Here is a 17,862-nt window from a genome sequence, read left to right as displayed (position 1 = left end):
TCTCATCATCACATATGCTTCTACATACTAGCGAGACCAACCGGACGTGCGCCCTCTTTGTTGACTTTAGATCCAGTAACTGTAAATAGCACAAGACGCGCATGTACTCAAACGCTCAACCCTTCACATAAATTCGTGTAATTTCAAAAAATCAAAAAGTTCTTTCTTGTTAATTGGTTTAAATAGTTTTGGAGCGAGTTAATGCTAAAAATCTTAACCGCAAATAGAAACCGACAAATACGAAGCAATTGGTGTAAAATTGCGAGTAATTCCTCATTTTTGAACGAAGAACGTAAAACCAAACTGGTTTTTGTCCTTATCATAACAAATCATATCTTACCGATACCATAGGTATTTATTATTTTATTTTTAAACAACCACAATCAACATAGGTTTTCATCTTTTTATTATTTTCTTTTAGTTTTACTTTATTTTACCTTTCACTTTTATATCTATGATTTTTCTTATTTTTATTCAATCGTAGTTCTTATCTTTGACTTACTTTGCACTGGTAGATTTTACGTTCACACCCTTTCTTTCCATGACCCATAACAGAATCCTGTTCCACTCGAGACCGCCAACGATGAGTACGTTGGACATTGTTCTGCAAATCGGCGCAAACCCTTATCTTTGACCTTGCCGCCGCCGCGGAGCGCGTTCGGTTGGGGGAGGACAGGTGGAAGGTGGGTGAAAGGGACCTGCGTGAGTGTTGCGGTTGCGTTGCGGTCATCGGTGAAAATAACTGTCGGCGACTCTCCAGCGGCCCTTATTTGTTCCGAGTTGGCCTAAAACGAACGTAGTCATTACAGTAAGGACATAAATAAGATGGTGTTCCTATCCAATAAAATTTCTCCGGTTCAACAAACCTTCTCCAGTGCAAAAATGTGTCTTCAAAATTATACGCAACGCACAGTTATTGGTCGGATACACTGCTATCCAATAGAAATCTCCCCGGACAAATCCACCACGCAGCGGAAACACGTCTCCCTCTCTGTTTAACACGGTAAATGTTTCTGTAACAAACACCCAGGTCCTGAAGCGAACTGCCATTGCATCTAGTTTGCGTCAGCAGTAAAATAACCCAATAATATTGGATAGCAACAATTAGAAAATGAAATCGCCGACGGTTTCGTTTTCATCGTGTTTATTCACACAAAGGCAAATATATTGGATACGGGCTCCTGAGTGTTCGCTGAACTACGGATCTGCGTTTCCACAGCGGTAGTTCAACTAAAAGAAGAACTATGGTAAGAAAATGTACCGTTGTTAGAGTTAAATTTCCTCTTTGTTTTTTTTTTCTTTCCTTTTCTTGTTATTTCTTCTCCTCAAAAGAAGCTTGAATCTTTATTTTCGAAATAATTTCTCTTGAAAATTTGTGTGAATCGCAAGACTTAATACGCGAATCCTTTCACCTATTCCTTTCAGACTATTTAGCATTCGTACAAGCCGCAAAGCATCAATAAGGCACATCCATCACTTCTAGATGATTCTATAAATCTATAGCAACATAGATTTACGCCTAAACCGAATCCATTAAACCCAAAACATCGTATCTTTCGGATCTATGTACATATTTTGAGGAACCCAGTTGTATGACGATCGCTGACAGTGATCTGCAAGTGAACCAGTTCAAGGGCAGTTAATCTTTCCCACACAAAGACAACAAACGTAGAACATGTACATGGCCCGGATATCCAGTTTATCAGGGGATTGCTGCTAACGAAAGTGTTACATTAGGTTCAAATGGAACTACTACAGCTATTCAAAACACTCAGCAACGAATATCCCTTTTTCTATGGAAGTTAAGTGTTCGTTTTGAAATTTCAGACAAAAAGTGGTTCCTGGCTAGCTTAGAAAAAATCGTTTTTTTAGTTCGCATGCCTTAAAAAGCTTACCTATATGAAGTGACCTTTCCTAGAAGAGATTTTCGGAGGCAGTATTGAGAGAAATTCGTACCAGCTGATCAACATAAATAAGCACATTATATTAAATTTTATTGAAATCTAATTAAATACAACGTTTCAATGCATAGTCATAGTGTAACTCCAAATACGAATCTGTAAGTGCGAAATCTCTCAAATGCTCAACTCTAATCAAAAAATATGTTTGTTGAACGAGTTCGCTATGTTTGTATGTTGTAAGCATTTGTATGTTGTGTGTGTGCGTTCTTTTCTGAGAAGTTTTCTTCAATGGTAATGAGTCTGTCGGTCACTTTTCGACGAGTCGAAATCGAAATCAGGAGATTCCTTACATTTACTCATTTGGAAAATGCTAAAGATTGCTAAGCAGATATGAAGTGAAAGATGAAAGGATAACGGCTACTATATGAGGACGATTCGACGCCCTCTCTCCCGATTCATACATGGGGAAATGAGGGATTTGTATAATTTCTTGAAGAGGAGAATTCATACGAAACATTCCCACATTCAGACATTAAAAAAGTACCCGAAAGAAAACGCCTTAGACATCCTAAATTTCTCGAGTTCATCTTTTACTCCTATTAAACATACAACGTTAAATACAAATGTAAAATATCCATGTACAAAACTTTCCTGGTTAATGTCTTTTCGTCTCAGCTCAATTTCCTGGATTCCTGACGAGGAGCTCTAGAGATTATATTTTACAAATTCAAGCGAAATGAAAACACAAAATCGCAAAATGCAAGTGCCGCTGTCACGTCGAGGACAAATTTCAGAACCTATATACAAACATATTCGGGAATCAAACGCATGACATGAAGATTTCATTGGAACTTATTCAGCAGTTGAAGAATTCACCACATCCTTCATCTCCATGGGAACAAAGCAGGCTGATGACTGCAAGAGAAGTGACTCAAATCCGATAGATACTGTATTCGGCTGTAGACATCTGGCGAAAAGCTCAACGCACCTATAACTAAGTAATTCTATACCTTTTCAAGTCAAAGAAAGAGAAGAAGACCACGGATGAGGGCGAATTCAGTTATTCTTGAATGAATATATCACTACATTCATTTTCAACATGCAATAAGTTCAATAGGAATCAAGTTTAGGAAACTTCTATACAGTATTGAGGTAATTTTTGGGCATCAAACAAAACACTTAAATGAACTGAAACATCGAAATTTCTCGCTTACCGAGTGGGACAAATCCCGTACCGTTTTAGAATGGGTACGACGGGTGGTTTTCGAGAAGGTAGTGCCATTGGAACGCTGAAAATGTTAGAAGTATCATATTTCGCTTTCATTGAAAGTGAATAATTCTAATTTGCATCTCGAGAACTGCAAAAACAAAAAGGAAACTTTGAAATGAATGACGTAGTAAAACGATATTTCCAAACGCTTGGAACTGAAACGTTCCCTCTGATTGAATACGATAGGAGCATTACCTCGCAAAAACATTCCCGTTAGCGGAAGAAATGGACTCATAAATGGATGCAGCTTCGGTGCGGCATGCTAACACTAACTTCTCATATGGTAACTTATGAGAAGCGTTAAAGCTACAGACAGGATCGCCTTCTTTCGTGACCTAAAATAAAAAAAAAACAGAGGAAATTAATGAATGAAGGGGAAAATGTAGTTAGAGTGGGCCATTCAGTAGCGCCCTTATTTCTCGACGCTCTAACTTACTTTTTTCTCCTACTAACCTTAGTTTACACGTCATAGGTCCTCTAAGACTAATGCTTAAGCCTCAAACCTCCGATTGATTAAATTATTTACTTCGAGAAATACGGGCGCCAATGAGTGCTCACCCTCACCCAACTACATTTTACCAACGAACGAACTCAACCAAGAGAATAAAAGAGAACGATTGTCAGGATATACAGTCGGTTCAAAACTGCTTCACTTATGGTGCAATTGCGTACAGGATAGGGCTCGAAATGACGCAGTAGGACCTTCGCTCAGCTTCACACCTCAGTAGGAGCTACTGAGGGTCCCATTTCTGCAAGGGTTTACGCAACCGCACTTCACCTCAGGTAGTTCGTTTCGACCAGACCAGTGTATTTAAACTATTTGCGCGAATGTATTGGGTTTTTGGACCATTTCAATGGAAACATTGTAGCCAAAATCCACAAAAGAATCATTTAATACACGTGTTTCGTACATGTGCTCTGAGCACCAATAAATTTGGTCATTGAGTATGAACAGAATCCTTCAATCGTTCCTACGTTCTATGGTCGAGTAAAAATGACATAAACCTTGATGCACCTGCGTAAGCGGCTGAAGTATCCACGTTCCCTTACCTTTAACCAGAAAAAAGCAGTAATACTTTGTAAGCCCCATCTTTGCAAATGAACATCAAGGTCCTGATCAATACCTGCAACATATAGTACTGATGGAAATAAGCAGAAGTTAGGAATCAAAACTACATAAACTGCCGCTAAATGGGAGTCGGATACTAGTTTGATAGACGTAGTAGTTTCGAAAGAACATACGCTCATAGTTCTTGTCAAAAATTTTGTTTTTTTTTTTCTGACAACAAAACAAGAAAGTAAACATTTCATAACCCTCCTAATCTATAAATGTCCAAGGAACCCTGGAAATTCTGGAACATCTCCTTATTAGGATATTTTAGACAACAACTACCTTTTCGGTTAGTGACCCAGATAGCAACCAAACCATCAGACGCTAGACACTCCATGTCAATCGAAGATATGGCTGTATCACTAACGACATAGCTGAAAATTTTCTTTAAAAATTCTACAAGCCTCAGAACAAGCAAAAGGCTTTTTTTTTTTCTTCTGCAGAGCAGAAAACACAACCCACTACAGAAAGATTATAGTCGTACACGTCTACAAAACACTGATAAGCAAAGCTCAATCTCAAAGTAAATCACAATCTGCCATACCTCCGCTGCCTTTTCACTGAAAGATTATCCCAAGGAGGATCCATTACCATTAAGTCGAATGTTTCCCCTGAATATACCTCAGAAATGAAGGACGAAAATCAAGAAGAAAAAGTGGGATAAATGATGACTGAATCAAGTAATAGCCATCATTTAACAATTCAAACTATATTTTTCAAATTACCATTCAATGCAGCAAAATTTTTCAAATCTGAGACAGCGCCTATGTGAAATGTTGACCGGGGTGGCATGTAGTAAGTAGATGAACGTTCACCTTCAGACTCTAAATCAAAGTTTCGTGCTTCTTTTCAGAGAATCCTTCCTATATAAGAAAAATTAAATGAGCTAACTTGACACATTTAAGCGGATACATGAGTCGCTTGAATTTCTGTACCATGAATTAAGCATACAATATTCACGATCAACAATGAAATCACTGAAATATAATATAATATAATAGGAAATAATAGAAATAATAAATATAATAGGATATAAAAATCAAGATGTGTAACAGGGTCAAAACGACATGAACCACGAAGAGCTTCGTAAGCGGCTGCTCTAGAATTGATAGTGGTTCCGACTGCGGTGGAGGTCGGAATCGGCGTGGGACCATCGCGAGCTGCAGCGATAGATGAAGCTAATAGGGTTCCGCTACGGATCCTTACCGCCGCACCGGTCCTCCGCATTGCTTCGAACGTAGCCGCTTACGCAATTGCACCGTGTTTTATGTCGTTTTGACCCTACTATAGAGGAAAACGTGTGAAAACTAAGAGATCGGAAGTCCAGCGTGCAGGGAACATAGGAAAACTACAAATATGGGAATTAAGGGCTCTAAATATGGAATACTGGGAAAAGATCACCCTCTAGTTTCTTCAGACCCACAAAAACCAAAGAAATAGAGCAGTAGACAATTTGAAAGCTCTCAATCAAAACTCCGCTTATCGGCCCTGCTTCTTTGAAAACTGAGAGTCGTAAAGAAACTACTGGAGAACTGTCACATATGCAGATGAAACGGCATACCTGTTATCTTCAAGAATTGTAATCTCTGCAGAGGAGATTGTTTTCGGCCTATAGAACACAATACTCCGATTCACAACCTCATGAGCTGCGGCTTTTGCAACACGGTTGTTGTCATGGATCAACTGGCTGCAGAAGTAACCGCTACGTTGCCCTACTTCTCGGATTTCTCTCGATATTTTCTCAATAGCAGCAACTTCCTAAGCAATGAAGAACTCGTAGCTTGTACGGAGAAAAGCAGATGTTTAAGGTAAAAATGAGAAGTAACATGCCATTTTCGTGTAATTTATTTGCCACTTTCTCTGAGCCACATACTCAGGCGAGCCAATTTTGTTCTATATAATAATATAACATACTCTACCTATTACATCGAAAGGTTTTGTCTTAAATTTACAAGTCTCATTAATTTGACCCACTTCACTAGTTTCGTTCATGGTGGTACTCGGTTTCTTTCTCTTTCGAATGCGCCGTCCTTCCCTCTTCATAGCTTCAAATTGGCTATCCATTAGGAATGGACCATTGATAAGAAAAAGGCTTTCGTTTAACATCACTCTGAACACTATCTAGATTCGAAACAGAAGGTTACAATAGTTTCTGCTGAATAGCAGAAAAAAAAGTTGCAACTTTTTCTATTGTACCCTAATCCTTCGTACAAGTCGTTGTAGTACGCACGCTCGTCAACAATGTCATACGTATCGCTTGAAGAGATAACAAAACCCATTAAAGCCTATGCAAAAACCTAAACAACGACTACATCCCAGTGCAGCATCCATGTCCATGATAGAAAAAATCAGGATAGATTATTTGAAAGCTAGACACATTGCCGGTTCCAAAAAAGTGACCACATATTTATTAAAACTGCTGCGACGGAAACCAAACCGGACAACGCATGCTCATGAGGTTAGCAACAGAAAGGAAGGTACCAAACAACAAATCGAAAACAGAAAATACAAAATATGTTACAATTTATGCCACCAACAGACTAGAACCATTAGCTCAAAATGTTTTACAAGAGGAAACCCTAAAAATAGGTAGGAGATCAACAAGAAAAGAAGGTACTGCTAGGATGTTCAATATTGCAAGAAAGAAAGAAGAATAGTTACAGGAAAGATAGGACCATGAAGAAGTCGGAGGCCAACTATTGGCACAAAGTAAATAACAAGAAATATTTGAAAGAGTTGCAACACTGTTATAACAATAGAGAATAAATAAATAAAGCCAATAAATCACGAAATCATGGATCACGCTAATGATGTCCACCACGAGCAATTTGCAAGCTCCAAAACAAAAACACACCAAAAACTACTGCAGTCGCCTTCATAAGACCCTGAGAACATGAATATTTGGAACTTCGACAATTCAGTTTCTTCTAAAACGCAAAAACAGCAGTGGATCTTACCTGATAGGTCGACGGTGGTTGAGCACGATCTTCATGATGTTCATTACCATCGGAATGATGATGATGAGAATGCCGTAATTCGGCGCTAAGCATCTCTACGCACGCAACATATACAAATGTACCAGCGGCCAAACCCTCCAATACAAAGCGAAACATGATTGAATCCGAATCGAAGTGATCGACCTAAAAATTCGCACGCGATTTCTGCTACACTTCAAGTACAAAAGCTTACAGAATTAGCTCAGGTCTCATGCCGATTTGAATAGACTGCATCTGTTTAGATTTCTGGTTGGTATAGCATTTTAAATCGAAATGAATAACTGCGTTACTTGTTAGGAATTAGCGTAATCCCCAGAATCTATAACATCAAAGAAATGATGAAAAACACCTACCAAGGAAGCCAAAAACATTCCAGTCGGTATGCTACCAGACAAAATCAAAACTGTTGGTAAAGCTGCACGCACAGGAGTATACTGTTGAGCCATAGAAACACCATATGCAATGCAGCAAAGAACCTAGGAAGTCATAAATATGTTCAATGCTAGCTGCGAAGCCTGCGAACAATTTGACTTTACCTCGTGGAACATGACCGCAATTAATACATTCATAAAGGAATCTCTATCACCCTGAAATGAAAGTTCTATTTGAACTACAATTCTTCAGAAACTAGAGGATCTTTCTACCTGAACTCCCAATGCTACTCCTTCAAACAGCGAGTGAGTGGAAAGTCCAAAGAGCAAGAAGAGTGTGCGTGCCGATATACCATCTTGAGGAGGCGGCGCATGAGTGTGGATGATATGGCTATGCTCAACGGGCGATACCTTAACGACTGATTCGTCAAATCTCAAGAAGGTTCCCTCAAAAAAGCTGATGAAATTTTTGAGAAAGTTAAATCTACTCACGGATCTAAAGACAATGTCCTGCATACCGTCATCATGATCATCTAAAGTGGTGTCAACAAGCGGTTGACCGTCTTCGGCCTCTCCTTCTAATAATGCCCGTAAAGATGGTGGAGCACTTGCACGAGATGGTGAGGTTTTCGAACTCGAACTACTATGTGAACATACTAGAACCAGCTGCAAAGAAAACAAAAAAAAATCCACTGGGATTAAGAACATAAAGTAGGAAGAAACCACCTCTTCTCCATATCCTTCTAAACTAAACGAACATTCTCATAAAAACATTTTGACACCCACCTGTTCAATAACCAGAATCATTAGAAACCCTAGTAAAACAACAAGTTCTGTGCTTAAAAAGATGTCTCGTCCAACGTTTCCACTAACATTCGACGAGTTCCAGCTAACTCTGCAAATGATAAGCGTAAGCAACTGATTATTTCAAAGAAATAAATAATTAGATCAATCCATTACAATCATTATATCATACTTCCGCTCCGTTTTTGCTACAGGGCAGAATTTAAACAAAACAAAAGAATTGCAACAACATTAATGGCAGAAAACAGTGAAGATTCTGATGTGATGGAAACCACCGTATGAGAAAAAAAGAAAAAAAAACAACCACATAAAATTACACGAAATAAAGGTTGGAAAACCAAAACACGTGAGTGTTGTATTACAGTTGTAAGACCAGAAGTGCGAAAGTTCGACTTTCCTTGAATCTTGGCATAGAGATTGCAACTCGTTGATAGTCGAATTTAAGCAACAGCCAAGATTGTTAACAAAATTTATTACGACTAACGTTTCGGCGTTGTCGCCTTCGTCAGAGCCTTAGTAGCCGCGTTGCCGTGATGTTAGCGGATATCCGCGTGGTGCTATCGCTCCGCCGTAATAAATTTTGTTAACAATCTTGGCTGTTGCTTAAATTCGACTATCATAATAAGACCGATTTCTTCCCGACACTGAGTCTAGTTTGAAAAAACTTGCCTTATAATTTCTTCCTGGTGACGAACGTGTGGAATCAGCCCAAGAAAACACGTCGATAGGAAAATTCCACATGCGACACAATTGCAAATGGACAATGAACTGATTCGTCTGTAATTTTTCGAAAAAAAGCTAGCAATCTGCTATTTGGATTTAAAATATCTTAAACTTACTTATCTCCATTCCTGTTGCGGCGAAGCAGATAGCAGTACGGGAAAAATGTGCAGAAGATAAGTACGATGAAGATGAGAACGCCCGACACCAATTCCAGCAACATGACTAGCTCAGAATCTATGTAGAAAACTGCTCTATTCCATCTGAAAACTGAGGGCTGTGTACGAGATAACAGCAAATCTGCACTGCCTTGCGCGTTTGGACAAGCGATCGATCCCACTGGTTTTTTGTGACCTCAAAAAGTTGACAGCAAGATTGGATCGCAATGGCGCTCAGCATTTGCAGTCCAGCTTGCAGCAATCCAATATCCGCAGCGTCACTTGTTGAACTAATGCGTCGAGAAAAAACTGGTAGCAAGAACTTTGCACTGACTCCACTGACATCAAAACATTGAAATATCTCAAAATTCGAAGCCAGAACGTGTCAAAGTGTCGGTCAAAAGTACAACAAACACTTTTCACAAGAACTCGACATTCCTGCAATTGAAATTGGGTTTTTCTGTTCGCGGAAAGTATCTGGATGATTCTCTCGCTGAGCAGGAAAATACAAAAAACGGTCTTGCACAGAACTTCCAGACTTCTCAAACTTTACCCCTATTCAATCAATGAAGCGTTCACCTTATCAATATTTAACAACCTTCAAGAACACAAAAACCCACTGTGTGTTTCCAATGGAGTCAAATCGCGAATAGGAATTTAGGGAGATTTCATACACTGTCTCTTGTAGTTTTGATCATAACTTACAATTAGTTTTTGTATCCAAGCTTTTAGAATATTTCTATCAATTTTGCCATTCAAATGCGCAAGCGAATAGGCAACGTCCGAACAAAAGTGATAAATGGACAGGATCATATATTCAGCAGAGTAGGACTCGGATTTCAACCAAACCATTATAAAGTTATTGAAGCATTGGATAAGTTTTATCGCAACAACATGAATAATACGGTAACAGACAAATGATAACAATAACTAACAGTAACAAAAAGAAAAAAAATGTAGGTGAATTTCACCGAAAAGACAGAAACATGAATACAACATTGCTTTCAAGTCGAGTTAAGCAAAAGACTGAAGAAAGCAAATCCGACAATATTTTACCGTCTACTTCCTCGTGATCTGCCACCTCTAAAGCGACCTCTACCACGGAAATCAGCGTGGCTCTGTCCCCTAGACTTATCTCGTCCCGCAGAGATGCTCTCGAAACTGAAGTAACAAAAAATAAGAATTGGAATTGAAGAAATTGAAACAAGGTTAGGTATTGGTGTGCATTGTCCACAGTATAACAATCCTTATTATTCAATTTGAAAACCTGGATCACTTTCATGACGCCGTTGCACCTACATCGTTAAAATATTTCTGTTGTCTTCCTTCAAGAAAGGAATAACGCATGTAGAACAGCAAACAAAAAAGGAAGCCAAAATTCACCTCTCCTTGTCATTTCGCTTCCTTCCTTTCTTCTTACCACCGTAACCAAACTTTTCGCTTTTCCACTGCTTCTTGGCATCAAATCTGCCTCTCGATTTCGTGTGACCAAATTTGTTCACGTGATTTTGCTTCTTTGAACCACTGGGGGCAACTTCATCATCCTTAAAGTACACTTGTTTCGCTTTATACATACAGTATTTGAAAAAAAAAAACAGTTGCATCTGCGGAGAATTAATAAGGATGCGCAGAGAAGAATATGAGGGCTACCTGATCCAATCCCATTCTTTTGACATTACTGAGCATATCTTCCAACTGTTGTTTCATTCCTTTCTTATGCTTCTTTACCGCTTCCATCAACAGTTTCTTCTCGCTGTTTCGCTTCTCCAATACCTCCTAAAGATTTTATGATTGGTATAAGGGAAAAAACTTCTGAACAACTAGTCCTACCTTCTGAACCTTTGCAGCATACTTCTTCTCTTCACGCATTCGACGTATAGCTTCTTGTCGTTCCTTTCCTTCTTGGATTTTAAGCAATCTCTTTCGCACCTCAAAATACATCGTATAAAATCCTTCTATTTATCGACCTACCAGATATGTTTAGAAAATCGGGGAACCACAAAAGTGAAATAGCGCTAGTGAAGACCAGAATATAAGAAAGAAACTAGGAAAACATTGGTAAGGATCGATCACCTTCTGCATATGTCCATCGCTTTTCGCCATCTCAGCATAGTAATCAGACGGTCGAATGACTTTGATTCCCATAGATAAAAGACGAGGAACAGCTAATTGAACAGCCTTTTCAGCCTGTTGGTAGCTGAAACACAATAAAGCTTAAATTTGGGAACACAATAAAGCTTAAACTTGGGAAAACAATGGCTTCCGCAGAATTGTTGCATTAGGCCAAATAAAGTATATAATAGGAAAGAGGTTCTAGAAGAAGATTAGAAGAGGTTGGGACCAATAAAAAATATAGAAATTTACTACTACTACTAAAAGAGAGTTAACAAACCTACAATTGCAATTCGCGCTCGAAATCATTGTTTATCATATCTTTTGTGAGCGTTGATTGGGTGGTAACGTCGACAGTTTCAATCCAAGGCAATTTTTTGGCGAATTGTGCTATTTTCTCTCGCATCTCCGCCTTTAAAATGCTAAGCAATAAAGTCAAAAGAAGAGCAAAAAAGAGCAGGAAAAAACCAACGGTTTTATTAATTATAGGACGTTTCTTTTCGACGAGATAGTTGAGGCGGTCCGTTTTCAGTAGCCCATCACGAAGTGCAATTTGCAACTACAAACAACAAAAACTGCGGCAACACCAAATTTTAAAAGTTCATGAGAAAAAAGTGCACACAAACCTCCTTGTCCGAATCTCCTTCATCGTCGGAATCGCTTTCTTGCACTAATTCCAACGCAGAGACCTTTTTCTCAGTTTCTTGCCCATCAGTAACTGGAAAATCACCATCATCTGATGATTCCGGCTCAACCTGAGAACTATGCGAGAATAATAATAGAAAAGAATAAACGAAAAGGTGCAATGAAATGTGAGTAGATTTTCATGAATAATTAGAAGAAGGAACGACCTCTTGTGACGCCTTCCGTTTTCGTCCTAGCGTCGGCAAACCCTTCTTAGAGACTTCTTTCTTAGATTTCCCTTTAATTTTCAAGCTTTTTCCCTTCATTGTGATCCTGAAACATCGATATGGATAAAATCTGAGATTAATAATGTAAACAACCCGTATGTATTTAGACTGATATATTAGTGAAGGGTAAGAATTCTTTTGAAATAAAGTTGGACTCTTTCTATAATCTTTCATCAACTATAAACGTATACGCGAGTGACGAAATTTTCAGCGACGCAGGTATCATTAAAAAAAGTAATCGTTGTGCACATAATAAACAACGTGATTTAAGGCAAAAAAAAAGTACAATCCCTTAGGACTTTATACCAACTAATTCACACTGCAAATTGAATTCTTCTATGTGGTTTACTTGAAAAAGAAGTATCGCTGTAAGCTTTCCAGGTGTTGAAGAGTCTTTAAAAAATGTCCGCGCATTTAATTGTAACTCAGGAGGAAGATCACATTACGCTAGTAATACCACAGTAACAACGACCAACATATCGACTTTTGTCAACTTTGGGTTTTTTTTCGCAATTGTCTGTAAAAATACCATCAAATATTTATAGAACACCAAACAAGAGTCACATCCTAATCAATCCATAAGTTTTAGAGGGAAAAAAAGCGGAAATAGAAAACGTCAACGTTCGGGCAATTTGTGTCAGACACTATAAACACGTCAGGGCGTTGCTCAGCTGACGTGTCCCCGGGACCGCTAGGCGATTCTATGCATGCATTATTACGGTTGAGTAAAAGGATTGTGATGCCGGGTGGAGCTGCTGTCGTTTTTAATCGATAGGAAAGTATCACAACGTTAACACTTACACGCATTGTCTAGATTCTGCAAATGCAGCATAACAGTCGGGGCCCCTGGGTTCTGGCCGCTGCGCTCTACCGCACCGCTTCAAGCGCAGCTGCTTACGTAACTTCACCGTGTTTCCTGTCGTTTTGACCTTACTGTAACGTAATTCCTTTTGGGTTCATCTCACATTCGGGTCAAAACGACATGACGCACGGTGCAGTTGCGTAAGCAGTTGCGCTTGAAGCGGTGCGGTCGGTGAAGGGCAGCGGTTAAGACCGAGTGAGGACCCCCGCTACCACCGTTCATTGCTGCAGTTCACGATGGTCCCACCTCGATTCCAACCGCAGCCACCACCGCGCCGCTTTGAGCGCAACCGCTTACGCAATAGCACCTAGTGGTTGTCGTTTCGTTTTTACCCGACTATACTTATTGTTGTAGAGAATTGCTGTTGTTCTGCAGAGATTTCACGATTTTTTCTCTTGAAAGTAAATAACTAAATTGGTCGGGGCGCTAATGCCTAAGTGTTAGTTTTAGAGGATCTCTGACATGTCAGCTAAAGTTACTAAGAAAAAAACGGAAGGTATAGAAATCAGAGCACGACTGAGTGCTCCCCTGAACTGTCAAAGTAGTTCTGCAATAGTGTTTTTTCTCGCTAAACATCTGCACACCTTTTCAGGGGAAAAGGAGCCGGAGATACAAAACTTGCGTGCCTTTATTTCTTTTGGCAAAATGGTCGTTGTCCTCAAGATTAGTTTCCCTGAAAAAGGAGAAAACTCTAGTTGCACGTCTCTGGAGCATGCTTTAAGTATGAAGAAATTTCTAGATAGTGAACAAGTATTTGGAAACCAACAGTTGCATCAGCGCATGTAGAAAGCTCTAGAAAATCTTGTCAAGTTACTACGACTGTGCTAAGTAAATTTTTGATGGATGGTGACCGCCTTGCTTACTCTCCTCCAGCAGAAGACTGCCAGAGTAGGGAACCATAAATATTTTTTTTAAAGAAGTCAAAAAAAGAAGAGTTACAAAGAGTCTGCCTCAAAATCGTCCTATCGACTACTTTTAATCGATCGGTGGAGGCGGCCCGTTTCACCGTTGCCGCAACGTAATTGACCGACACCGCACGTTTGATTTCCTTTCCCATTTGTTACCAGAGTGTAACAGAGCTGTGATAAGGGCTTAAAAGACACTCTTCGACTCCAAAACAATAATAGTAAACAACTACGTGAACAAATGCTATCTATGTGAGTATGGTTTATTTTATAGTCAAGGATGACTCTAGAGAGTATCTTCAGTAAAATCTACTTAAACCCTCCATCTGTGGGTGTCGTTCCTCTTCAGTCATCATTTTTTCATTGAAACTAATCTTTTTCTGAACCTTTAAGATAACATTCAGTCACACACCAAAGAAACAAACTTCCTCAATTACTATCACTAATTACTCGGACGAAACAATCATATATAAGATGAAAAGCACACGTCCAGATCTATTCAGAATGAGTCCCGTATATGGTATAATAGAACCCAGAAAGGAGGTAAAAAAAAAATTGTTAATATAACAGAAATAGCAGTTTATAAAAGTTCTCATGAACAGGCTGATGTTCGATTAACATTCAAAGGGCTCCTGGAGAATCAGCCACATCGAAATGAAAGGTGCACATATTTTGAGCTCAAAAATACTAAATAATAGAATACAAATCGTTTGCGCGAGGAGTAAAGAATCTGATGTTGAACTTGAAGGCAGCATATCAGGAAATTAGTGACTTTGGATCCCTTCCGCGGAAAGATTACGGTGCGGTATAGTTCATTAGTAGGAGCGCGACCATGCTCATCTCCCCCTGGTAATCCTGAAAGAAAAAAGTAAAAAGCCGTGTGAAACCACGTTTTATGACCTAGTCTTCTCAACTGCAATCTTATTACGAGTTGCCAAAAGGTCAGCGATGGTCCCGTTGGGAGTTTCTGCCGCTTATTTGAGCCATGATAGTTGGATAGCGGCGAATTCGCGGAGACGAGGGAGTAGCCAGCATTCTATTATCGCGTAACAAGTTGCATCGTTGAAGAGACGGGATCACACAAGGCGTTTCTGGATCACTAAAGGGAATGAACGCGATAAGGCTCACAGTCTTGTTTACCCCTCCCCACTTCTGAATATTCGTGGAAAGATCGCGACATCGTTAATTTCGTGATATACCGCCTTTAATGTAAATAGTTTCATCATCTTGCATGTCAAAGAAAGAGATGCGTTTACATTTCCAAAAAAATTTGTGTACATTGAGAGAATTTCCAGAGTTTGGTCTTTTGTTAGTGCAGATATTTGGTATTCGAAATTTTCGAGACAGTTTAGATTTTATAATAAACTATTAGACTGTGTTGAGAACATCCATCCTTGAGACATTTTGTGTTACTTGTTACAGTTACTTGCTTTGATGTTAACGAGCATAACAGTATATTGATTCCTCAAAAATTTGTTCAGGTTCACTGTTGTGTTTGCAATATCCCCTTCTAATGAAACTTATAATGTTCGGAAGTTGTGGCAAATGCAAAAGGAGGTTAATTCCTTGTTCTTTCACTATTCCTACTCCTACAATAATAATTTGACATGTTAAAATCATTTTAAGAAAGACCCAACTAAGAGCGAAATCGTCAAGAAAAAAGTGCAAATAGTGTTAGCCACAGAGCATACAGAGACTCCAACACCGGAGGGGAGTGTTCCGCTTGCAGAAGATCCGGATGATGATATCATAAGAGCACCGGTACGGTAGCACTGAAAAATTATAGTCGACATAGAATATGTTCAACACGCGGCGACACGCGATGCGCCTTCGATTAGAGCGAGGAGGAGGAAGAGGGGTCAAGAAGACTAGGAGCGTGAGTTCCTGCAGACGCATCGCGTGCATCTGGTTGAACTTATTCGGCGCCAGCTAAAATCATTTCTACTTCTCATTATGATCATCAGCTGAAAAACAAAGTTAAATCTAAAAAATAAATAAAATATAATAAAAAGTAAAATACGGATAGTATTTGCGTGTTGTCAACGAAACTGTAAAGGGAAATACAAAAGCCAAAAATCCCCCAAGGTTACTGGGATAGAATATCCTAAATGAATCTTCAACTAAGCAAAGCTACTTCGATCATGGATAAAAAAAAGAAATCTTTTCTGTAACTAGTAAAAAAATAGCAGTATAATGAGTAGTTGTATTTTCAGAAAGGCCGAATAAGGAGGAAATCTAGAGGAATGGTTGAAGATGACGTAGGATACGCGGTCAGATTTGTAATAATTTACATAAATTCGTGCTGTCACGTGATAAATTAGGTAGTGAATAACAACAAAATCCAAACAACGTCTGTTTTTCAGGGACAAATCCCACATGTACACAAAGTTCCCGAGAATCTAGTAGCTCATGAGATTGTGGAGGAAAACTCTTTCAGTGGAGAGGAACCACGAAGCAGATCAGGTTTTTTCTGATGTTGTATAATTGACAATGCGCGATACTGTAAAGCATTCAACTTGAAGTCCTCAAAGTAAACTCAGCGTGGATTTTTACTAATAGATCATGCCAATTATAACGGCGAAAACCTCGGTTTAAAGAGGATTCAGAGGCGGGTAGGCAGTTTAAAGGCAGCATATCACGAAACTGACAGGGTCTCTGTGGAAAAATACAGAACTCTGGTTGTAGTATGACCGTTGCCACACTCATTTTATCCGTCTTCTGGAAAAATGGCGTGGGAAATGGATTTAGTTCCTACGAACTACGTTAGTACGCGCTGCGTCCACGAACAAGCGGTCAGTAATATCTTTTCACCAACGTATTCAAGCCAAACCACTGGAAAATCTGCGACGGGAACCGGAGCGTATACAAGAGTGGGGCGTTCTAACGTATCTCGTAGGAACTAAGGCTTTTCCCACGCCGTTTCCCAGGAAGATTAGGGAGAATTTAACAGTGCCAAGCTCATACTAGTAATCTACAATACGAACTCTATATTCTCTGGCAGAGTTGTCTTCAAAAAAACTATTTCGTTCTGAAAGTGAATCGTTCGTCTTCCTTCGGTGAAAGCGAATCCCCTGCTGCTGAAGTGCTTTAATGACAAAACAATCTCCCGTCTCGGGTTCCTGGTAGAGTCCAGGATCGCGACAGCGTAATTTATACGCGTCTCTAACAATAGGTGATTACTGATCGAACTCCAGGATGTTGATGCGGTGTTCGATCGATAATCACCAATTGACAGAAATGCGCAGAAACTATTCTTCGCGCCTGTGATCTCTGTCGTAAGCCTCATCATAACTGCAGGAGTGTTTGATTCGGAAGCTACACTAGTGCAAGCGAGAGTTTTTACTCTTTCATGCATTCTAGCAAATTCTTACAGAGTCTCGTAAATCGAGAAAATCGGAAATCAGAATGAAAGAAAAGAGTTCAAGAAAACGACAACGCTCCACCATTTCTAAAAGTGAGGAGGTTAGATATCCATTAGACTTAAGATACTAAAATAATAGTATTTTGTTTATATTCCAAAAATTTCATTTCAGGCGTTCACCACAGGAATTGAAATGTCTGCACGTTTCGAAATACCAAATTATTGAAAACGAGTTCAGTTCTAGTGAGTGGAGAATTTCATTCCAATCGTCGTCCTCTTAAAAGCCAGAAACAATGCTTGTGCAAGATTACAAACCTCCTGCAATTGTCTACAATTTAAAAAAAAATGTGATGTGTCATTTTTGTTTCGAATAAAATGAT

The 17,862-nt window shown here is 39.2% G+C and overlaps 3 protein-coding genes across 6 annotated transcripts; 1 reads left to right on the top strand and 2 right to left on the bottom strand.

The window, feature by feature from the left end:
- Positions 1 to 524: 524 nt before the first annotated feature.
- RB195_016636 (uncharacterized protein) lies at positions 525 to 6,561 on the bottom strand (the record flags this gene model as incomplete). 2 transcript variants are annotated; one of them, XM_064183256.1, is made up of 12 exons in its annotated part: positions 525 to 785; positions 2,778 to 2,889; positions 3,116 to 3,190; positions 3,367 to 3,506; positions 4,222 to 4,295; positions 4,565 to 4,656; positions 4,827 to 4,893; positions 5,008 to 5,106; positions 5,174 to 5,259; positions 5,844 to 6,040; positions 6,257 to 6,392; positions 6,479 to 6,561. In XM_064183256.1, 12 exons carry the CDS (start codon positions 6,559 to 6,561, stop codon positions 525 to 527), a joined length of 1,422 nt encoding a protein of 473 aa, XP_064039136.1. The 2 variants fall into 2 exon arrangements, with proteins under 2 accessions (XP_064039136.1, XP_064039137.1); XM_064183255.1 differs by lacking the exon at positions 525 to 785 and having other exon boundaries at positions 2,754 to 2,889.
- Positions 6,562 to 7,086: 525 nt separating this feature from the next.
- RB195_016635 (uncharacterized protein) lies at positions 7,087 to 14,273 on the bottom strand (the record flags this gene model as incomplete). 2 transcript variants are annotated; one of them, XM_064183254.1, is made up of 20 exons in its annotated part: positions 7,087 to 7,167; positions 7,240 to 7,422; positions 7,632 to 7,754; positions 7,815 to 7,865; positions 7,923 to 8,060; positions 8,142 to 8,315; positions 8,436 to 8,544; positions 9,123 to 9,230; positions 9,293 to 9,436; positions 10,388 to 10,492; positions 10,715 to 10,875; positions 10,982 to 11,107; positions 11,162 to 11,260; positions 11,405 to 11,528; positions 11,728 to 11,855; positions 11,916 to 12,002; positions 12,070 to 12,198; positions 12,295 to 12,400; positions 13,156 to 13,287; positions 14,248 to 14,273. In XM_064183254.1, the coding sequence occupies 20 exons, from the start codon at positions 14,271 to 14,273 to the stop codon at positions 7,087 to 7,089; spliced, it is 2,334 nt and encodes a 777-aa protein (XP_064039134.1). The 2 variants fall into 2 exon arrangements, with proteins under 2 accessions (XP_064039134.1, XP_064039135.1); XM_064183253.1 differs by lacking the exons at positions 13,156 to 13,287; positions 14,248 to 14,273 and having other exon boundaries at positions 12,295 to 12,393.
- Positions 14,274 to 14,401: 128 nt separating this feature from the next.
- On the top strand, positions 14,402 to 17,708 carry RB195_016634 (uncharacterized protein; the record flags this gene model as incomplete). Of its 2 annotated transcripts, none has more annotated exons than XM_064183251.1 (9): positions 14,402 to 14,449; positions 14,515 to 14,664; positions 14,724 to 14,782; positions 15,603 to 15,678; positions 15,748 to 15,882; positions 16,335 to 16,391; positions 16,485 to 16,584; positions 17,495 to 17,583; positions 17,655 to 17,708. In XM_064183251.1, the coding sequence occupies 9 exons, from the start codon at positions 14,402 to 14,404 to the stop codon at positions 17,706 to 17,708; spliced, it is 768 nt and encodes a 255-aa protein (XP_064039132.1). The 2 variants fall into 2 exon arrangements, with proteins under 2 accessions (XP_064039132.1, XP_064039133.1); XM_064183252.1 differs by having other exon boundaries at positions 17,495 to 17,575; positions 17,655 to 17,674.
- Positions 17,709 to 17,862: the final 154 nt, after the last annotated feature.

The sequence above is a fragment of the Necator americanus genome, chromosome II, assembly GCF_031761385.1.
Source record: "Necator americanus strain Aroian chromosome II, whole genome shotgun sequence".
NCBI lineage: Eukaryota > Metazoa > Nematoda > Chromadorea > Rhabditida > Ancylostomatidae > Necator > Necator americanus.
The sequence above is the reverse complement of the archived record's forward strand: the minus strand, read 5'-3'. Positions and strand labels throughout refer to the sequence as shown.